This window comes from Bombus pyrosoma, linkage group LG9 (genome assembly GCF_014825855.1).
Source record: "Bombus pyrosoma isolate SC7728 linkage group LG9, ASM1482585v1, whole genome shotgun sequence".
NCBI lineage: Eukaryota > Metazoa > Arthropoda > Insecta > Hymenoptera > Apidae > Bombus > Bombus pyrosoma.
Window position 1 is genome coordinate 6,880,718 of NC_057778.1, and position 22,540 is coordinate 6,903,257.

At 40.5% G+C, this 22,540-nt stretch overlaps 3 protein-coding genes across 7 annotated transcripts in view; 1 reads left to right on the forward strand and 2 right to left on the reverse strand.

Moving 5' to 3' along the window:
• The window catches only part of LOC122570788 (solute carrier organic anion transporter family member 74D), an 83,258-nt gene extending 71,317 nt beyond the window's left edge, over window positions 1-11,941 (forward strand). For all 4 annotated transcript variants that reach the window (XM_043733630.1, XM_043733631.1, XM_043733629.1 and 1 more), the window contains 8 exons: window positions 98-238; window positions 454-576; window positions 4,693-4,857; window positions 5,163-5,358; window positions 5,632-5,782; window positions 6,788-7,028; window positions 7,215-7,343; window positions 7,581-11,941. In XM_043733630.1, coding sequence (XP_043589565.1) covers window positions 98-238; window positions 454-576; window positions 4,693-4,857; window positions 5,163-5,358; window positions 5,632-5,782; window positions 6,788-7,028; window positions 7,215-7,343; window positions 7,581-7,750 — 1,316 coding nt within the window. In that variant the 3' untranslated portion in view covers window positions 7,751-11,941. The remainder of the gene's footprint in view (window positions 1-97; window positions 239-453; window positions 577-4,692; window positions 4,858-5,162; window positions 5,359-5,631; window positions 5,783-6,787; window positions 7,029-7,214; window positions 7,344-7,580) is intronic.
• A 657-nt stretch (window positions 11,942-12,598) lies between these two features.
• Window positions 12,599-19,943, reverse strand: LOC122570793 (EF-hand calcium-binding domain-containing protein 1-like). 2 transcript variants are annotated; one of them, XM_043733642.1, is made up of 5 exons: window positions 19,910-19,943; window positions 17,700-18,032; window positions 17,265-17,379; window positions 16,771-17,024; window positions 12,599-16,689 (listed from the first exon to the last, which is right to left on the reverse strand). In XM_043733642.1, exons 2-5 carry the CDS (start codon window positions 18,026-18,028, stop codon window positions 16,467-16,469), a joined length of 921 nt encoding a protein of 306 aa, XP_043589577.1. In that variant the 5' UTR covers window positions 18,029-18,032; window positions 19,910-19,943; the 3' UTR covers window positions 12,599-16,466. The 2 variants fall into 2 exon arrangements, with proteins under 2 accessions (XP_043589577.1, XP_043589576.1); XM_043733641.1 differs by lacking the exon at window positions 19,910-19,943 and having other exon boundaries at window positions 17,700-18,061.
• A 192-nt stretch (window positions 19,944-20,135) lies between these two features.
• Window positions 20,136-21,733, reverse strand: LOC122570795. Its single transcript, XM_043733643.1, has 6 exons — window positions 21,627-21,733; window positions 21,529-21,565; window positions 21,219-21,421; window positions 20,819-21,053; window positions 20,600-20,735; window positions 20,136-20,297 (listed from the first exon to the last, which is right to left on the reverse strand). Exons 1-6 carry the CDS (start codon window positions 21,666-21,668, stop codon window positions 20,204-20,206), a joined length of 747 nt encoding a protein of 248 aa, XP_043589578.1. The 5' UTR covers window positions 21,669-21,733; the 3' UTR covers window positions 20,136-20,203.
• Window positions 21,734-22,540: the final 807 nt, after the last annotated feature.

Below are 22,540 nucleotides of genomic sequence, written 5' to 3' on the forward strand. Positions count from 1 at the left end.
TGATCATCTCGGTCCATTGTCGTGTTATCGTCGGAGTTTCGACGTTGTCGAGAATTTGCATACTCATGGAACGCGGCGTCGATGCATTTTGTTACAGCGATTACGATCGGAGTGAGGATCCTCGGACCAGCCCTAGGCTTCATTCTAGGCTCATTGTGCACGATGATTTACGCGGATTTGTCGGCGAATCCGCAAATCACGCCGACGGATCCAAGATGGGTGGGAGCATGGTGGCTTGGTAAATTGAAATTTCTTATGTACTTCCTTACAATCTCGTCTGCTCGGAAACACCGATCGTCCAAGCTTTTGTTTTATGATTAATCGTTTCCTTTGATTTTCATATCGTCGAATCCTTCTCCTCCACGCCCGTATCGTTGCCTAAGTTTTGCAAAATTTATGAAACGGCGCAAGAAAAACAAAGTTGAAGAAAACGCTTGCAATTGTCTGTTTCAGGTTTGGTGCTAATATCCGCCATGCTGATGCTGGTCAGTATAGGAATGTTCGCATTCCCGACGCGACTGCCCGCGAGCAGAACACCGCCGAAACGGGCGGATGCGAAAAAGCCTAGTCTCCGAGGTAAGCCCTGATTTATCGTGGCGATGCGAACTGTTCGTCAGCGAGAGGCCGATGTTTAAGCTGCGACCATCGGATCAGAACGGTTTAATTTGATTTTATGACTTCCCGTAAGCCATTCCGCGACCGTTCTCTCCCCGTGTTTGGTAGCCGCCCCACGAAATGGGGAAGATTCGACGAGAAAGATAAAAGTATCGTCGGTCGTCCCGAAACCTCGCATTAATCGTAGTCCAGCCGCGTATGTGTATATCCGGTCGTGCTGGGTTGATTCGCGACTATGCAACGAATGGCCCCCTTGTGTCGCGCAGACATGGCTGTCGCTATAATTTTAAATTACTCGATAGTTTACTGCCATAATATGCGTTCACTGGCGAGCAGCGATAAGAAATTACAAAATAAGACATTTATGGTTCGACGTAGTTATCTACGAACCAACAGAAAATTTCCCATTGAAATAATCTAATGCCATGTAGACCTACTTTACATACGCGTTGATATCGTTTTGTTTACGATGTTGATTTCTTTATATAGGTTTCGTGAATTGTTTGTTTAGGTTTTCGGGTTGTGTATTTAGGTTCGTACTCGGGAAACAAACAGCCGATTGTTGCGTTACCAACGCGTGATACACAAATCACGAAACTCGTTAATAAGCGATGATCATTGGTCCAATACGAACATTTCTACGTCCGGATGTTTTGGCAAGACGACGAAACAATGAGGGCATTATGTATTCGGTGAACGTTTATCGCAACGAAAGGACGGGCCAATAAGATGATCTTTGAAGCGTGAACCTGGCAGTCAAGGTCAGTGGCGAATTTAGGTTCAGAGCCGGCGTGTCTGCTCGTTCGATCGTGAGCACGCAGGCTAACGCTTTCTGAAACACGGGCGAGCCCTTTTCTAGGAACCCTTTGCGCTGGGACAGAGCGGGGCCGACCCTTCGTACGTTTATTCTTGGTCCGCTTCGTTGGAACTTTCGATCGAAGGCCGCGTAACATCTGTTCGACGAAAGGCACGAGAATGATAGAAAGGCGTTCGATCACACGGAATGAAAGAGTTTAATTTCTTTAATGAAAAATATGTTTAAACGCAGAGGAGAATTACAAATTCCAGCAACGCGACCATCAACTTCTCCGTGCCTTTTTTTTATCCTTGACCGACAGTGTTTCGGAATGTTGTTCCTGAAAGAGGCAGCTGCTCAAAATGCAGCACGAATCGCATCGATAATGAGACATGTACGTTCCAGTGCAGCACGTGCATTTCTCTGCTGCATTTCATCGTACACGTTATTTAAAAATAACTCTGACCACCGACTTTGAGCCTATTTGCGCTTAATTTCATCGTTAGCATATCGGACGGTTGCAAGTCGACTCGTTCGATCAACGAGAAATATCCAAACTCGACGCTTCGATCTTACCATATACATACACATACGTAGAACGATTAATCACGAAGAGAAACGCAGTGGCGAAACGTTATCTCGATGAAAACTCAGTTCCGAAAGAATCGGAGACCAGTTGGTTCGGTCGCTTGGACGACGATAGCGAGGCAAATTGCTCGTGTTCTCGAAGGAACGCTGTTCGACCAAAAACTGAAGCGCGCATCCGGCCAACAGGAGAATAATTTCCTTGCGGGGTCGTGGTTCACGCGAGATGCAGAGATTTAAAAGAGAAGAGGAGAGTGAAAAGATTTGGTGTGTGTGTCGCTTGGCGCATTTCTGGTGCGTTACGTCGCGCGTGTTATGTCGGCCAAGGTGCACGAGACAGCTGAGATAAGTTCTCTTCCCGGCGAGGAACGGATCCACGCGGCCTGAGGAGAACAGGGCCGTATATGCACGCAGAAATGCACGCGCGCGCGTGCCTACCGAGCGCTATGCACGACGCATGACCGTGAACTTGCCCCACCTAGTGCACCAGTCGGTCAGTCATCATTATTAACGCACACACGGGTCCGCCGCGTTCACACACACGCACGACCGCCGATCCTTTACTCCTACGTGCACATGGCACACCGGAGAGACGAGAAATCCGAAGACGTTTCGGGCCTTTCGACTCCTTTTTGCCGGGAATTTCCAGAAACGATCTGCTTGCGTATCGACCGATCTCCCATCCAATGCTTTTTATCCGAACTGTATGCGTAACTTTGATTTCGAACAGGTTACGCGGACACCGTAGATAGAACTGGCTACTTTGAATTCTAAAGCGATTTTCGGTGGTTCGATGCGAGGAGGAGAGTTTCCAAGAGGAAGTTGCAAACGGAGCATACAAGAAGCAGGTTGGAAAAAAGCTGGAATGTCGTGGAGTGTAGAGTTACGATGACGAGCTACGGTTCCAGCAGAAACTTCCGTACGTGGCACTGTCGTGAAGTAGATCGTGCAATGCCAGAGGATCGCCTCGGAGGACAGGTCGCCGTTGAATCAACAACATGCACGCGATTCGCGTATTACTCCGATTCGTTAGCGTCCGTTTGAAGACTTCATTCGAAATTTTCCTCGGCAATGCCATATCTCTCTGAACTCTGAAACGATGATTAACCGACCTCTTTAAAGATTTGTTTAGTCGATTCCTAGTTACGTATCGTTATCACAAGCGATAGACATACTTTTGTTCCCAAGTTATCGGTCTTTTCGCCTTTCTGTCTCCTGTGTTCGAGGAGCCGTACGGCCGTTTCAGTGACTTTTCGCGATAGGCCACCCTGTATGTGCCTGTTGCAGGGTTGTCGCGATAATACACGGAGCGCAATGTTAGTCACGTTTGTCTACTCATGGTCTGCAGGACTTCTCTATGCGGGGTTGCCACGACTCTAGCCTGGCCTTCCTGGAAGCCTAGAGCAGTCCTAGGCATCCTTAATGTCAGTTTCCACCTAGGGTTTCTCGAACGGAAACCTCGCACGAAGGCGGACGCCTCATCGTGCATCGTTCTCTCCGCTTCTTTTTCCACTCCCATCCTTTCCCCCATCCGTTCCATGCAGGAATTCGCGTTTTTTACGATTGCTCGAAAATCGATGTTTCATCCGATCGCGCCACGTCGCTTCTTGTTTAGCGTTCTCCTTCGGACCTTTTTTTTACCCAGTTTTTACTTCTCGTAATTGCGTCAATCGTCGATTGTGTCCTTCTTTCATCGATGTCTCAGATCGACGACTAAAAAAAAGCAGTCGTTGAAACCGTCGGAAGAACTTTAATTCGAAGGTTTTAGGTCTTTAAGCAAACGTTCTCGTTTACTTCGTAACATTTGCATCGATAACATTTACGAGATGGACGAGGTTAAACCTGATAATGCGAGCTATTCTAACGAAGGTGCAAGCTCATTTGCGAAGACTGGTCTTGTTCGATCGACGGTATATATCCGATTATCAGTTAGAAAATAAGAAACTCGTTCGTTTGAGGCTGATACGTCAAGGGACGACGAGTGCGTAGAGGAAAAAAGATAGGAGTGAAATAGTCCGGCGTTCTTATCGGGATCTTTCAAAAGATCCTGCGTGTCTCGCGAAATCTTTATCGCTCCCTGTAGCTGCAGATCGTTTCTCGTTTTTCCCGTGTCGATGAAAGCATCGGCGTTGCGCTTTCTTTTTCTCATCTGTTTCTCGTTTTTCGAGCTTCGGGCGATTGCAGGCCGCTCTCTTCCCCTCCGCGCGTGCTCCCACTTGCGCTCGTGTTGCTTCGTCGGGTTCCCTCGAAAATAGAACGAAGGAAAACTCGATCGACGTCTAATTAGCTGGTGGTTCGTAATTAAGTTTATAAATATCGGAAAATATCGGTGGCCGCGTTCGATTCTCTCGTGCTTCGGCCGAGCACGGAAAGGAGGCAGATCGAAATGGAAAGTAATAATAGTAAAAAAAAAAAATGTAATAATAGTAAATTCACTCAACGTTTCTTTTTCCCCTTCGTTAACTGTGCGAAGAATGCATTTTTCTTGCATGTGGTGGTGAGATTTATTTTCGTAATTTGTTAAGAAACATCAAGAGTCGTGAATGGAAGGCTTGGGACAAAGAGCCGAGTAGCGAGAAAGACGATGAACAAATTTCATGTAAATGGTTTGGCTGCAGGTCGCGGTGCTCGGCTCGCGTCGCCTGCACGACTCGGTAGACTCGCTACACCTCGCCTTTTCTCTCTACCTGTTGCAGACTTCCCTAAAGCGGTGAAGAGGCTGTTGAAGAACGACATTCTTATGTTCCGGACGGCCAGCAGCGTGCTGCACATCCTACCGATCGCCGGCCTCTACACCTTCCTGCCAAAGTACCTCGAGAGCCAATTTCGCTTGCCAGCTCATCATGCGAACATGATCTCAGGTAATTTTCGCGAATAGACACGCGAGGGGAGTTTCTGGCCTCGAATCCTGTTGTTCTCGTTAACTTTCTTCCATGGAAGTACTTTTGTTGAATCCTTCGAAGCTACGCTTTCATTCTCCAACAAACACAGACAAAGTTGTTTCTCTTTTTTCAAAGGGGATCCGATCGAAAAAAGAGGAATAAAATAAAACAAACGGAACGTTTTATTCGAATCGAGTGGAACAGTGGACTGGAGTAAACGAAAATCGTTTACTCATCGTAACAGAGGCCTGGTCTTGATCCTAAGCTGTCTTATTTTTTCGCAGGTGTCGGTGGTATTTTAGTAATGGGTCTGGGTATTATAATTAGCGGAGTGTTTATCCTGAGGGCAAAGCCTAACGCCAGGTTCGTCGCAGCCTGGATCGCCTTCACAGCGATAGTTTACGCGATCGGCATGGGCGTGCTGATGTTCATCGGTTGCCCGATGGACGATTTCGCTGGTCTCGTTTCGCATTCCAACGGGTAAGATTTGGTTTTCCTCTCTGCAGTCAAGTAACCGTCCGCTCCATTTCAACGTTTTCATCTTGCACTTAGGCTAATTGCACTTACTTCTCATTCGGTCGTTTGCATAAATTACTCTGTATGAAATGTTTATAGTTCCGACCGCGGGAAGTTTAAAGTGAAATAAAGAGATAAGCTCTGGTGCGGATGATTTTACATATGTTGATTATGGCCGTTTACGTAGGTTTTATTGAAAAAGGAATTGACATTAAGCAAGCGACAAAATCCTTTTAGATTGTCCAGCTTCGAGCCGGTCTGCGAGGCTACCTGCGACTGCGTTCGGAACAAATTCAGTCCGATTTGCAGTGCCGATGGGAAAACTTATTTTTCCGCGTGTCACGCGGGTTGTTCCAATTACACGGTCGTCGATGGCAAGGTAGCTTCGGTGAGTACCACGATAATTTACCATCACGATAAACAATGATAAAGATTCATTATTAAGGAATTACGAGAAAAATTATCCACGCGTCAAGTGGATAGAGTTAAATAATTATATCGAGTAGGTAGTTAAGTAAAAAGTAGCTGACACGTAAGATTATACGATTGATGCCAATTAATCGGGGAATACGTAAAACACGATGCGAAGTCGACCTCGTCGTCTCATTACGCCGATACGTCCTCGCGATTCGAATCGAATAACACCTTCGCTATTCCGCAATTTGATTGCATTCTCCTGATTGTATAGAGTCAGTGACGTCATCGCGGCGGAATATTGATATATAGCTCGTTGCATCGGGAAACAGCCGCGCGGCCGTAATTATCGGTGACAGTAGCATGCAACTAGGCTAGAAACGTTTCGTTGTTCTACCATTTACGGACGAAATCGCGTTATACGCCCGGACGAAACAATGCTTCATTGATTGCGCAACTGCGCAAGTCGTTACTTTCGCAATTGAAGCGTGCCTAGTCGCGAGCATTTCATTTCCAGTTAGTCGGATTTCACGCGATTTGACGCAAAAATTAAAAAGTCTGATATCGTTCGCTCGCTTCCTTCTGTAATTAATTGTCGCAGAGAAATGTAAGATAATGTGGAGGTTGCAATCGCGTGGAGTTGCGTTTAAAATATCGATCGGATAATCATCGCGACGTTGTAGGAGGGAAAACACGAGAGACTATAAAGATCAACTATAAAATTTTATCGTTTCCCCTTTGTCTCATAAAAAGTTATTCGTCAGTTTGAAGTAGAAGTTTTTGAATAGCACGATATAGAACATAGTTCAGTAGTAGAACTAGTTAACTGTTAAGTAAAAGTTGATCGAACTAGTTTATTGGCATTAGCATACATTGACTTTGAACATATAGAAAACGGAACAAAGTTGCAACCGGTATGAAAACATCTGCATCAGTGTACTCGGCATATCTTAACGAGGCCGGTTCCTTGGCTTTTCAGTTTTACAACTGCCAGTGCATCGGGACGAATCTAACGACACCGGAAACGACCAACACCGCGACGATCGGTTACTGCGAGCTCGAGTGCAGTAACTTTTGGGTTTATATGATCCTGTTCTCGGTGTTCGTTTTCATCCACTCGACCAGCGAGGTGGGCTCCATGCTGTTGATCTTACGGTGCGTGGATCCACGGGACAAGGCGATGGCTTTGGGGCTTATACAATTCGCCATCGGCCTCTTTGGTAATTATAAACCTCGATCGTTCCTTCAATTCCAACGCTTGTTTTTCTCAACGATGAATTAAACGAGATCATAATCTTAATTATTATTTCCTTGGATCGAATTGGAAATCCAAAGGAAGCCTTGAGTTCGCATGATTTCAGAAATGAATTTATCAAACGTATGATCCGTTGGTCGGTTGGTTCCAGGTAACGTCCCGTGTCCAATCGTTTATGGTGCTGTGGTGGACTCCGCTTGTCTCGTATGGGAATACGCTTGCGGCGAGCGAGGTGCCTGCTGGCTTTACGACTCGAATGTCTTTAGAATGTTCTATCATGGTACGTACGCGGTTAGGCAGAAATCTGCGGCGAGGAGGAGTCGGAAATATCTTCACCTCGACCTTCCTGGCTACTGCTCGCTGTTGCTATTATATATCGAGGTTAAATTTCTCTTAACTTCACTTAACCCAAAGAGTTGAACCGCCTCTGAACTTAGAAATTTGACCTCTTCGCGATACGTTTCATAATAGGCGATCTATTCTTTAATTAATAAATCTCTGCGCGAACCCTTCCCAGGTACCACAGGCGGAATCCTGATTCTTGCGTTCGTGGTGGACATAGTGGTGTGGTACAAGGCAGGGAGCATTAGCTTCGTGGAGGAGCAGGACGTGGAGGAGGGCACTGTCGAAGAAATGGCCACCCTGAAGTCGCAGGACGCGCAAGCGGTGGACAACGACTATTTGTGAAAGAGTCCCGGCCGACTTCGATGGTATCTCATCAAGCACAGGCCTGAATCTAGCGTCGTAAACCGGGACAAAGCGTGACGAGCCGTTCCTAGCTGACGAGAACTCGGTGCCAGTAGCACGCCGGAGGTTTAAGACCGGGGCGATCTTCGCGTGTCACATTCGCCGGCCGTTTTTCTTTTTTTTTTTTTCTTTTTTTTCGATGGGTTTCGTTTTTGGAAACCTACGGCTAGAACCCGGTTGCCTCTTTAACGACGTGCAGGAGCAAGGATTCAAGAGGGAACGACGACAGTGGTGTTCGCGTCGATCGCCTTTCGAAACTCGAAGGGAGTCCAGAATCAAGATGAGATAGGACGACGAATGAACTGTCGAAGGAGGCGGTGCTCGGCCACGGAAATGCCCGTAGTTTCCGAAAAGGCTGTGCCGAGGTTTCGAACAAGTGCATCGAGGGACGAAGAAAGAAACGTGTAAGAAGAAAAGGGGACAAGAAAATGGGGATCGATGATCAACGACTTGATTTTTCTTGAGAATGTGGTTCTTGGAGACGCGAAGACGCGCCATGAAGAAAAGATCTTCCTGGTTGGTATCAAAGAGCAACGATTTGAATTTAGAGACAAAGCGGTACGAGATACATCCGGAGGAGTGAGAGAGAAAGGGAGATATGGAGTAGAAACGTCTGGTAGTATACGAGAATTTTCGTGTTTGGAGAAGGGACAGTGGGATGAAGGAAAATGCGTAACGATGACCAATACGGATAACGGAATCGATACGGCACGCGAGGTTCTCGGATCTTGGGCGAGCTTCTCTTAGGCACTACCGTCCGTGTTTCACTCTGCAGATACAACTAGGCGTAGGCAAACTGTACGTACAAGCGATTTACGATGTGTGTATGTGTGTCGGTAATATTTGTCTGGAACGAAATACGCGGTATATCTCGTTGTTTTTGAAAGATCATAAGGATACGTTAAGAATGGAAAAAAAGGGGAGAGAATCTGGGAGCGAATGGGGAAAATAAGAAGAATACATAGGACATATTTTTTAGATGATTTGACGATGAAAATCTGGGCGATAAAGAGAACAAAAAGTAACGTTAATTATTAATATTAAAGCATTAGCAGATACGACACACAGGGAGAAGAGCGACGACACAAACGAAAGAAAAAAGAAAAGAAAAAACAAAAATAAAATAGAATGCAAGAGAAAAGAAATATGGAAGAAAAATGAAGTTAAGGGGGGAAAAAGGCGGATAATCGAGAGCTGTATTTTAATATGATACATTTTACACACTCGTGAGACACTCGTCAATGTATGCGCATCTGCCGCCTGTGCTTCTAGTGCTTTGAGCGTTCATTGTTTCTGAGTCCTTTTGAATGGTCAACCTGATCGTATATCAACCTTTTGTATGTGTAATATTTCCCGTAGTAGTCTCTCTGTAGACTTCGAAAGATCGACCGTAATATCTCGGTTCCAATGTTCCAACAATAAATTCGAATTAATTTCTAATCGAATCCAACTAAAACATATTTTTTAAATTGGTAAATTACTATTGCAGTAATTGCTGATGGAGTTTCATAATCAAAGGGTTAGATGGACGATCAGTGTATTAGATAGCTGCTGATATAAGGCAGCGAAACAAGAAAGAAAAACAAGAATTGTTTTACGGAGGGTAAAAGCAAGAAAGGGTAAAATTAAAAATACGCGTTTAAGGTACGCATTAACCGCTATGAAGTTTGCGAATTATTCGATTCAGGGGCATTGCTAATATATTACATCATTTTACGTTTGCTTCAAGGAACGTTTGGCTGACAGCTAAATTCCGTCAGAGTTGGATGATACGAAAGGGAAAAAGAACCAGTTCCATTATTCAAAGGAAAAGTCAGATAATTTCGATTAATCTCGTTAAAGATGACGAGAGCGAGGAATTATATTTTTGAAGAATTTCAATTTTGGACTGTTTTATGTTGTTTCGTTGTCCTACGCAATCGGAGAACTATTTCTGAAGAAAAAACGCGAAAGAGCGATACATTCATAATTTATCCAATTAAATCTATCTCTGGTTTTTCCTTGGATTTTGTACTCTATGTTTGGAACATCCATATCCTCTATGTATCAAGTACTATTTTTCATACTTGGATAGAAAATTTCTTTGCAAAACCACTAATTGTAGGCGAATTATGGCAACGACAGCCAATTGTTTCTTCGAAACTCCAAATAAAAAAGATATAGGTATATTATATATATACACATATAACGTTACAACAACTCTGAACGAATCTTCAGAGTAGCAAACGATCTGCTTTCAGTCCAGAAGAAATATTTTAAGATGTAGAGAGGACGACTACTGAACAATTTTTTTTTCTTTTTGTATTATCGTACCTCTTATAAAAAAAACAGCAGTTACATAGAAAGAGTGTACTGTAAAATTAACTTGATTTTTTCCTGGAGACAGAAGCACCCTGGGATTTCTTCTGGACTACAGCAGAACGTATACCTTGACCCTTTCGGTGTTGAAAATAATTGCTCGTATTCTGCATAGAACAAACCACCCACTCACCGGGAGGGTTGAACGTGTTACATATACCTATACATTGTACGTATCGTGTGTGCATGTGCGTGCGTGTACAGTTGTACCAGTAAATCGTTGACGATGCAATTGAGAAAGGATTGCACAGGGGCGGATACGGCCTTCCGTGCGCCCGTTGATCTCCATCGAGAATTGTATTTTTGTATTCGAAGCGACACATAATCTATATTTTAATCGATCACGAATCGTATATAGAACAGCACGTAATAACTTAGAGCCAATTCCACCCTTTGAAGCGATTCATTTCTCGGGTTTCGAATATTACCATTCGGTTCTATTCACCGCAACGTCCTCTCTATTTTACGTTCGTTCACTCAAAGTGGAGGAACGAAGAGAAAGAGGAAAACGGTTCGAAGGTGTTACTTCGCTCTCTTCTTTCTTCACGTTAAGTGCGTCATGTGATGAATTGATCACCATGTATCGCGTCGATGCAATCCTATTCAAGATCGGTAACACAATGATCTATGGTATGTACTGATTGATCGTTTGGTTCTAAGGCTAATCGAAATACTAACATCGGATACAAGCAAATGCAAGAATAGAGATGACAATATTTTCGCCAGCGAATGTTAGGAATGCTAATGTTTACTATGGTGCAAAGTTTATCGCGTGAACGATAACGTCAAGAAAGAGTTAATAATTTTAAGAGAAAAACAAGACGAAAGCAAAACGCTAATCACAAAATAATTGTTTCACTTGGAAGTTAGTCCAGGGGATGAAGAACGCGTTTTTAACCCTTGTATTGGCAGAAGAATTTTCGATTCTCTTAGAATTACGAAAGCATTTTAGGAGTTCCAAGATTTATCCCACGAAACACGATTACACGTAGACGTTAAGTAGATGTTAGAGTGTTTGCATGCAGTTTTATGCGCAAAATTCATGCACGTTGCCTGGAGCAACATTGCCAAACAAGGTGTTAAAACCGACAGCTCCATCGTCGCGACTATCAAAGAAATTTCTATAAGCTTCTCCTCTATCGATGCAGAGTCGACTCATTGTCGGATGGTGTATTAATTGAACAAGATTTTAAACGGTGCAACACGGACTCCGTTATCGAAGAACGACGAACAGAACTATTTTGAACGATTCGAAGCCGTGTGTACAAATTCTACGCGCTCTTCTCTACGGTTCGACTTATTTTTAACCGCTTTTACAATCTTTTTTCCATCGGCGGAACGGTTAGAGGTTTCCAAGAGACAGTCCGTCGTTCCATGTGTCCGTCACAGAGGTATTTTTCTTGCGGATGAATCTGGAAAGGAAAGCATAACGACGACACGTGTCTCTATTTTCCAAGAAAGTCGTGAACCAGAGCTCTATCTCGACGAGGCGCTCTCTAGGTTCTTGCATTCTGTTTTAATACGCGTTCTTCGGCTCGATAACAAAATAGTATGAATGAACGAAATTTTTTGACCACGAACAGATTAGGGTGAAGTGTTATTTAGTTATTTTAGTTTAATTTTCTTCTCGAAGGGCAAAATAAGATGAAGAGCTAGAACTCGATGAATGGTGTGTACTTGTGCGTTTGCCTTTCAGTGCTCGATATACATCACTGTATATTACATGTACGATAGAGCTGTACATATAGGAAAGTACAATAATTGCCAAAATAATCATGGCGTGGAGCGACAGAGTCTCAGTCTTTATTCCGTGTGTTGCGCCAGTCGGTACATCTGCAAGATGGGCAAACGATTCTTTACGAATCCATTACGAATTTTACCCACGAAGCGAGTACTTGGATATTGGATTCGTGCGAATGTAAATTTTATCCGAAAATCTTTAACTTTGACGAAGATTTTAAACGTAGTAAGATTTAATTTAGTCGCGTGCCCCGTGTTTCGAATCACTTGTCCATCGTTATAATACGTTGCTAGTTACGTCACTGTGAGAATCAATGCAATGACGACGCGTTAACATTGATACACTGCCCTCTTACTGATACTGCCAGTCAATGAAAAAGACTTGTTTCGCGCGAAAGCTCATCAGCCAATTAAATTACTGCCAGATTTTACTGTCGGACGACTTACTAGCATTATATTTTACCATACGACGAACTGTCCCATTTACGAAACTCACGCTCGAAATATTTCGGCCCACGGAAACAGTCCACGGTCTACATTTTGTTCCTCTAAGGAAAAGAACAACAATTTTGTCTTTGCATTTGATACGTAGCTTTCGCGTAATTCAAAGGAGTACTTTTTTTATGCATATTCTCAACTGTATACAGTATCGACAATCTAAATGATAAGGTTCGTTCTTTTTTTTATATATATATATATATCAATCACTTACATTCTCTTAGCATTTAATATTCACTAGCCACATCTTTTGATGTAGCGTCATCGTCGTGCGAATTCCCACAGTTTCGTCGATTAGATATTATTTAAAAAAATAGACAGGAAAAAAGAAACGATCACTGGCGGAACACAGAATACTATAATAATTATATTTTAGTAAAGAAAAGAATTTATCATTAATATACTTGTAGGATAATCAGCTGCGTAAGCGGACATCACGATTTTATCTAATTACGGCGTAGTTCTGTAAGAGAACCATAATTGCTAGTCTTTAATTTGCGACGTGCTCGCGTGTACTCGCACGTCTCGACGGAATATATACTGGATGTTTAACGAATCCTTCGGTTGGAGCAACTTTATCAGTCTGCAAGGAAATTTGTTTTTTATTTTATCTAAAATACTTCAATTTTATATAATAATTTTATATAATAAAATATATGCCGTGATTTGAATCGTTTAATAAACGAGCTATTAAGCGAAATTTTAAAATTACATGCTCTGAATGAAAATCGTGAGTCTATCGTTTTAATTAAATTACTTTTCCAAAGTATTGTCGTTGTGACGAATTTTCGAATCTCACTATGAAGGCTGATTTCTATGTTTTTAGCAAAATTTGAGAGCAGACGAAGAGAGAAATTGAGATCTCCTCGGTCGTTTATGACGAATGTATTGTTCTTATGCGTTTTACCAATATTTTACGAACAATTAAGAGCGCACATTGCAAAATGCTAAAGTTGCGTCCAACGATCTAACTATTTACCTAACATATATGCGTGTGTATCAAGCGTAAGGATCGACTAAATCGATGAATAAAGATAACGAAGAGCAGGGAATATGATAAACGAAGAAGAAGAAGAATAAAAAAAAAAAGTATAATGCCATTTTTATGTATACATATATTGTACTAATGATTACTATAAATTTTTTGTTTTATTAATATTATTCTTACTATTATTATGGTTTATTATCGTCGGATACTGATTCTTGTTTATAAAATAATTGCTATTAATTGATAATTATCGCGCGGTCGCGGATCACCGTTGTAATATGCGCTTTGATTTTTATACATAATATATATATAATATATATATATATCATATATTATTATATGTATATAATATATATATATATAAAGAATCGATTACTCTGTAGGTGACGTAAGTGTATTTTGATATAGTGCACGATATCGTATGCGTAGGTGCGTGCGTGCGTACGTGTGTGTCTGTGTAAATGTGATGTGTCTGCGTGCAAATGTGACACGAATAATTCTACATGTGTCCGGCCTCAATCGTCGGGCATACGCAGAACAAATTTTACATTATTTGTAAATGTCGTTGAGTTATTGGTACGTCTGTTTTATTTTTTTGTTTTTTTCCGTGCTTATTTTTTTAGCTAGATATCGTACAGGCAGTTACTTTTCCATCGAGACGAATGGCACTCCCGGTATCGTCCGCAAAAGAATTCCCTAACAATATGTCACGGAAGCATACAAATAGAAGTTTAATTGTACCATTGAACCCCAAAGCTGACTATGACAGATTTAAAAAAAAATTCCTCGTTGCATAATTTCTTATATTTACAAATTATAACGATTCACACGAATACGTACCATTTCACTGTAAAAATTTACAAGTTTTTCTTCATTCGATCTTCAACGAATGACAAAATTTTTCATACGTACGATACGCGACGTGCCGTTCGTCGGCAACACAATTCCTCCTGGAAGATGTAACACGCGTCTCAATCAAGACTGTAAATAGCAAATAGCAGGCGTTCGATGGACCTCCACCTTAAGGTTCCCACACTACTCCCGACGTTTAAGTGCCTAAAAAGAAAGAAAAAAAAAAATGGAAAGGAAAGAAAGAAACCGGAATAAAACGCGTCTATCCTCCTCGAACCTTCGTTGTCTAGTTTCTAGAAGTGGGTAAGATACTATTTTGACGGCTGGATGCCACCACGAGACATATAACTTTCAAAGGGCTAACATACATACCGTTTCAAGAGTGCTGCAACATACACATACACATACACACACGCGCACACACACACACACACACACACACACTTTCTCTTCGTCGTAGAATCTCGAAGTTTTTAAACGCTTTAATAAATAATAGTAAACGCTACCAGTAGTGAAGAAGAATGTAGAAAAACAGTCAAAATAAAAAGGAAAAAAAATGGGAAAAAACGTATAAAAATGAGCATATTTGCGAAACATCAGTGTTGAAAAAAAAAAAAGAGTTACACGATAGGAAACGTTTAAACAAGGATTATAATGCAGAACCATAGTGACGATGAAGAAAGAACAAGTAGAAAAATAATCGTCATTCCCACTTTGATGAATTAATATACGTATAATACATAAATATGTTGACTATATATATATATATATATACATATTCATATGTGTATGTATGAATATATATGTTATATATATGTACGTAAAAGACGAAATAGTATTTTATCTGACTGCTAGTTTCACGTCACAGTGGACGAATGTCGTTCGACTCACCCTCAGCAGATCTCAGCACTCTAACGAAACGAACGTGGATCGTTTATTTTTTATTCGCGCATAAAAGTCCCGCTCGTTTCCGTGGAGCGCGTTTATGAACACCGGTGTTCACAGGGTACATCGGAAATCGGGATTCACGACTATAATACGTAAGATTCATATGTTCAAAATATATTACATTTTAGGCAGAAATCGGATTTTTCGAATAAATTTATATAAACTTTGCATTCCCTCGTGGAATAGAAATTCTATGATGGAAATATACAAACTCTAGAGCACAAAGGATCAATGTACAAATGCCTGTAAAGCTAAATTCAAGGAATTTCTCTACTTTCTGTTTTCGAGCTTGCGAATAAAAATTACCCTTCCTCATCCTTCTTCCTCTTTCTCTCTCTCTCTCTCTTTCTCTTTCTATAAAGTATAATTATATAATTATTCGTTAAAAATCCGATTGCCTTCGGTACAATTGAATCGTTCAACCCCTGTTCCAGTGATTATATCGTACAAAGAAGCCGCAATCGATTCACGATGCAACCTGTGAACGCGCGAGCGCGTGCGTGTATATTAATTATTACAGAATATATATATAACAGAGTATATATATAAAATAAATGAAGAAAAAAGTATATATACACAAAGATACACGAGTATATCCGTGAAAATAAAGAAAGATGGAACCTTGAGGTCGCGGCACGGGTCCCTGAAACCGGAAGTACCGCGACGACGAGAGCCGATATTTTGTTGCGCGTGCAGAGAAGTCAATTTTTTCGATTAAAAAATAAAGAAGAAACCCCTTACATCACTGTAACATACCTCTAGAACGTTTCATAGTTTAAATTAGCCTTCGGATTATCGATCGATGATCGAGCGCGTTCAGTCGATATTTTCCAAACGGTGAGATCAGTGAGAATCACAAAAGAGAAAAAAAAGAAAAGAAAATCAAGATACGAAAAATGGGAAAAGATCGAAGAGTGATTTCGATGCTTGGTAATCCGAGGGTTAAGACTGATTCAGCAAACACGCTATAAGAAAACCAGATCGATCGTATTTTGTAATTATGCTATTATTATTATATTATATTATATTATATTATTATTATATTATATTATTATATTATATTATTATATTATATTATTATTAATATTATTATTGTTTATAATTACGATTACTATCGAATTTGTTTTTAATAAACGGCAGGTGCCATGATTACGAATTCTTTCGGTGTATTTTACTCTTCGCTACAATTAACGTGGTTCTATTATTTTTCCAGTAAAGCTACCAGTAACGTGTATCCAAAATCAAAACGTTCTTTCTGATCAACGCATTATCTTATGATCGTAGCGAAGCTAGAATAGCGGCACAGTTCTCATCCGTGGACAGACATTGCCCAAAAGCTTCCAACAGCAAAGGTTCCTCCGTCACAGCTACCTTGTAATCCTGAAAAGAGATTTTCCCGTCTCGATCCACGTCCAGCTTCTTTAACGCTAGTTCAGATAAATCTTTCACCGCCTCATCTGGATCCTCTTCTCCTGGCTGTTTGATTAAACAATTCCTAGAGCATTGGATAAACGTTTGTGGTTAATACGCGAGTGAGTATCGTTAATGAATAATTGTTACACAAAAATATCGATACTTGAATAATTGGAATATCTCATCTTTCGTAATGAAGCCATCGTTGTTCAAATCATAGACTTTGAAACAAAATTCAATTTTTTCCCGTAGACTACCACGAAGATACAGATCCAGTCCCATGATCCATGGTTCTAGCCTGATGATTCCTTCGTTTTCTCGATCCCAGCAACAGAACATACGTTCCACCAACACGTCTTCGGTGATTACCTTGAACGTGTTGTGCAGCAACTCGCGGAAAATCACCCTGTCGATACCCTGAAAAATATTCCCGCGTCTCTTAACAACAAACGGAAAGAGCAAAGTAAGCGATGCAGAAACATTTCTTTTTATCTTTTCTTAAATAACAACTCATTAGTTATATTCGAATGTTTCTCAAGAATTTGGGTCTCGAAATATCACACAATGCGAGTCGTGGGCATCGCATGTTCATTCATGCCACTATTCATGCACGCGAGTTAAAATTCCTATAATTTAAAACACTACGAGTGTCACTACCTCTATAGTTTGATTTGACTGAGTCCTCCTCCCGATAATACCAGATTGTCCAACCTGTTGCTGTCCAGAAGTAGTCAATTTTTTGTACAGCTTGCACAAATTGTCCAATTCCGACCTGCAATAGGAATTACGTTATTACAAATAAATAGATAGTTATTATAAAATTAATATACCTGTCATACCTAAACAATTTTTAGAACCTATAATATTTTTATTTATTTATTTTTTTTTATTACATTTCCATGCGTGACAACTTGTTCGAGATTTACAAGAAAAATCGTAGAATAATTTAATGCAAATTCGTCGATTAGATCTCGATTCCTTTCGAAAATAACTTTCTTAACGCTAAAAGCACCGGAGTTTTCGTTTTTTTTTTAATTGCTCTTTCCGGTGTTAACGATAAAACAATCGACGGTTAGGCGTATTTTTACTTGCCAGCAGAATCTGGTTTTCCTCTTTAACGATTCGATCAATTTGGCCGTGTACGCCGAGCTTCTCGTAATTCCCGCGACTGGCATCCTTCTGCGATGTTTTCTTCGAGGCTCGTGCTTCGGGCTGCCGGAAGTTTGCCTGTTGCTGTTGACGGAGGCTTTACGGCCGCTCATCAAGAAGATCGAGACACTTTTCATCAACGTTGCGCCTGCACAAAGGTTGACGGCGCCTCGATTATCGGCGCCGACGCTGACGCTGACGCCGACGCCGACGCCGCTCCCGTGATCCATTCGAGCTTTCGCGCTCGACGTGAGGCTGCGTTCCCTGGACATCCGTCTGAAATTCGCGAGCAACAGCCAGTACATCGATTGGTCAGGGTTTCGGACATTTTTAACGAAGTTTTGGAATCTTATCGGACATCATCGAGAGATTCATCCTTGGCGAAGCTTTCTCAAAAGATTTCCACTGGTAAGTCATTTATCAATCAAATTAATATCGTTCAGTAGCGTTTATGAGTTGAAATGTGAAATTTTTGCTGGTGAGTTTGCCTTGTTTCGATCCACCGATCGGATTTTTCGGTAAAGAAAATTTTGTTCCTTCGGGTTAGGTTCCGAGGTAGTTTCACATTTCAACGTTCGAAATTCGATAAATTTGATAGTTGATTAATTAATCGTTTAGGAGACGTCGTTAGGAAACGTATTTCCTTGGTTCTAATTATAGCAGATATAATTATAGCAGAATGCAAATTGATCGCGCCAAGACAATTGAAGCTATGGTTACGGATCGATTGATCAATAACACGCAATGATTCATCGTTTTCGATTAGAAACCGAATCTTCCCCCTGTTTCTTCCTTCGAGTCCTTCGATAAAACGTAGTTGCGTGTCTTCACGCAATTCGATTGTAACACACGTCTCTGCAATTGAACGAGTTTAAGGACAAAATCTGCTTGTCAAACGTGTGTGTCGAACAATTTGGAAAATTGATATTTCCTTCGCCACGATTCCTTTGCAATTCTCTCGTCGTTTGATCATCGTATTAGACGTATTACGCGTATTCATGATTCCATTTGCATGAAAATTTGCAAAAATGATTTGATAACGTTTCGCTTTACGGAAAGCAAAGGCTTTCCAGAGGTAGAAACCTAGTTATACACGTATGTATGTACGTATACATTCATTTGCATAGGCAAAGTACTTTTCAAGTATTTCGTGCAAGATCAGATTGGCTCGTATCAAAACCTCGTTAAAAAATACGAAGGTATCGTAGGACTTATGAGATCGTTGGGCAAATAAAAATATGATTTCTATTCCGAGGTATTTCTAGCGTGCTTTGTTATGTCGTGCCTGGCACTACAAGCGAGAACCAATTTCACAAAGAATACGTAATAACATTCCGGATATTGCTTCAATTAACTTTCGCTAGCTAACTGAAATTAGATCTAAAATTCTTTAACGATCTAAATTTGAAATTTACATCGTTTTAAATATCGATACTCTGCGTCTGAACAACTGCAACTCTCTCTCTCTCTCTCTCTCTCTTTCTTTCTCTGTCTTTCTCTATCTATTGTACAACTGTAGTTTCGCTGCTGTAGATGTTGGTGAATTCGTTGCTTTAGTTTCCAACGATTTATCACTTAAGGAAAGCGCATTGTTCGCGGTTTATCTAGCTAGCAGTGTAATTCAATGGTTACATCGGAATGAATCGAATTAACTAATTTGAATTCAGATATCAGAGGTGCAATTTCACACCAGATTAAATCGCGTCACGGCTCGAAACACCATCGACTTCCAATTCTCGGTTTAGCTTCTCCAAGTTTGCATACACGCGATTCATGAGTCATGCAAGTAGTTTCAGCCATTGCATTGGTAAAAAAGAAAGAAGAAGAAAAAAATATAAAAGGAATAACTCTTTAAATATTGTTTTAAGCTGCTTATCCTTCGTAGATATCTTCAAAATCTCTTTTCGCTTTGAAATAACAATGTATCAATACAATTTAATTATTTGTTCTTTTACTGGAAAGCATTAATACGATTCAAGGATTTACTTTGCGTTTGAAACGTAGTCGCGACATATTTATTTCCGTTACATTTTTCGCTCGAAGCTTTGAGGATTCAGGGTTGAAGATAAAGCTAAGCGTTCTCTCGTGTGTAATTTAATTCAGACAGCATTGTTTTTGCAACTCTATGACAATTGCAATAGCAATAAACTTACCCTACGATGAGAAGAAAACGTTCGGCTCGCGACAGTTTCTTTCTTGTTGCTACCAGTTACAGAAATCGATCAAACTTTCTGGACGAAAGCGGTCTCACGTAACGTTTCAGTCATTCGTCAACGATATTAAAACACGTTTGTCGATAAGAAGCTAAATACTTTACGATATTTTTATGGAAAAAATTTTTATTCAGAAAGCGTACAATTATTTATTGAGGAGAAATTGTACAAAAGAAGATATTAATTCGCCACTCGTATTAGTTTCATAAACTTTGCTTTGTAATCGTCTAAACTCTAAAGTATCGACACTTTCTTAGGCTGATTCATCGACGCGAACTTTCCAGGATCGCTTGAGCTCGACCGAGTCAACAGCGTAGAGTGATGTTTCCTGTAAAACCGTTTTATATTTAAAATTCCATGGACAATTACCAGTAACAATGAATTTTTTGATTTTAAATTGCCCGAAATACAATACACTTGACGGAAAATACAAATTAAGATGTCACTTGAAAGATAATTTCAAAGGCAAGATACGCAATCTGCTATCATTTATCGAAAACAACAAATTACTCCATAAATTAGTCTAATACAATCATTCGCAAATCATTCTCCCATTGCGTCGCTAATAATTTTTGATGTGGTGTGAAATACCAGTTTGAAAAAGTTACCACTACATTCATCTTTCTTTACCTGCAAATTTTGTCAAACACACTTTGAACAAAAGTCAAGTGTTTATGTAATTTCACCATTACGTTGTCCAATTGTCCGACTGTCTTCGCCTTTTTTAATTCCAACTTGTTCACCGATTCGATGCGGTTTGGAATTCCTCGAAGAGAAGTATAGAAATTAGGAAATTGTAACGTAGGATTATTTCTTACGACTATCGTACACTTTCTTTCTAAAAATTACTCGAGTTCTCCCGGTTCTCCCTTCCCTGACCGTCACGCTGGTAAAAGTCTAGCTGTTCCAGCGAATTTAGAATATTCGCCAAACCATTATCGGTCTTCGACATCGGTTTTATGGACGTTGGTATCGCGCTGGTATCCATCATTTCGCTGATCGCCAGGTCAAGATTTTTCAGTGTGACGATGCCGTCCTCGACCAAGTCCCTCACGACCATTATGAATTCCTCCATTAATCGAGCCTGAAATATTAGATTAATCGCTGCATTATTATCAATGTGTCATTATTATTAATACATATGTTTCTTATTTTCACTCGTATATCGTGCCCCTGTAATTTCTTCGGAAAAAATTAGAAGCACTTTGTACGTTAAAATACGATTGTGTGGTTTATGGCTGATACTCGCTTCCTGTTGCATTAGATTGTCTAAATTAGGAAAGTCTCTCCGAAGTTTCTCGAAATAATCGCCGCTTCCTAATAGAGCCGCACGCAGATTCACGATTTCTTCTATGGTGCTTTCCGTCCGAGGGTAGTCATTTCCGGGGAACTCGCGGTCAGAGACCCGCTGAACTCGGACGCTTCGCTGTTGACCTTCTTGCGTTTGATTTTCTTTGCAACGAAATGAAAAAGAAACGAACGATATTAGCAACTTCTCGAAGACGTGGATAAACAACAACTTTAATCTTCGTTTTGCCATGAAGATAATTTTCTCTTACCTGTCGATCCTAATTTAGCGAAGGATCCGTACTGTACCTGGAAACAGATTTATCAACGTTGAATTGATACTAACGAGAAAGGTACGACTTCTACTCACTTTCAAGAAGAATAACAGTAACAAAACTGTTAGCAGCTTCATTTTTTTTCTAACTTTCTATTCGGATCCTTGGAGAAAAGTCGATCATCAATCGAGCTACGTCGATAATTGCTGCTGGCCGGTTGAGCGATCGATTTTATAGTGGCGAAATGCGTGGTTAAACGCACTCTGCTATGCCGTGTTTTCCAAACATCCCTTCCTAACATCCCGATAAAATCAGACGCAGCTATTTCACGACGAATCATTCTGAGTTGTTACGAATGTTAAATGTTCGCACCGTTAGAATATTCTCTGACATTCAGTGAGTTTCAATTCAAATATAGTAAAATAATCTTAACTCTGATGTCATCTTTCCTTATAGATAAATTTAGATAATTTTATTTTACAGACTGGTCCTTAAGTGATGGTACAATTGGACACAGGATGATTCTACGTGGAAGAATAAGTCGAAAATATGGAACAAAATATCCTCATATGACTCTTCGTCTCTGAGAAAATCGAGTTTAAAAATTCATCAAGTATATTTAAACTTGATTAAGTAGCCACTAGATTGGTAAGTAAACAATCGGCAGAAGGCTATTATACATGCGAAGATAAGTAAAAAGTGGAAGATAAAATTTGAGGTCTCGTTCTTAAGCAAGTAAAGTTTGAATATGTTTGATTAAAAACTGGTTTCAATACGACATTTTCCTAGAAAACAAAGCATCTTGTGAAAAAATGTTTTTCTACGCTTTTGTCTTATTTTCACACGTAGTTCAACTTGTTTATTTACTCTTGCTCAGCCTGGAATTGTCCGAGTTTAAATAATATTTGTCAAATTCGCAAACTCGATTTTCTCGGAAACGAAGCGTCACAGGAAAACATTTTATTCCGCATTTTCTCCTTACTCTTTCTCGTAGAATCATTTTACAATC

Bases quoted from the DNA above. Each gene is read 5' to 3' on its own strand.
- LOC122570793 (XM_043733641.1), bottom strand. From the start codon at position 18,061: ATGTACTGGCTGTTGCTCGCGAATTTCAGACGGATGTCCAGGGAACGC. The intron at 17,380-17,699 runs GCAAGTAAAAAT...TTCCTATTGCAG, and splicing joins AGGAAAACCAGATTCTGCTG to GTCGGAATTGGACAATTTGT. The intron at 17,025-17,264 runs GTAGTGACACTC...AATATTTTTCAG, and splicing joins AGTCAAATCAAACTATAGAG to GGTATCGACAGGGTGATTTT.
- LOC122570795 (XM_043733643.1), bottom strand. From the start codon at position 21,668: ATGAAGCTGCTAACAGTTTTGTTACTGTTATTCTTCTTGAAA. The intron at 21,566-21,626 runs GTGAGTAGAAGT...ATCTGTTTCCAG, and splicing joins TACTGTTATTCTTCTTGAAA to GTACAGTACGGATCCTTCGC. The intron at 20,736-20,818 runs GTAATTTTTAGA...CTTCTCTTCGAG, and splicing joins GGAGAACCGGGAGAACTCGA to GAATTCCAAACCGCATCGAA.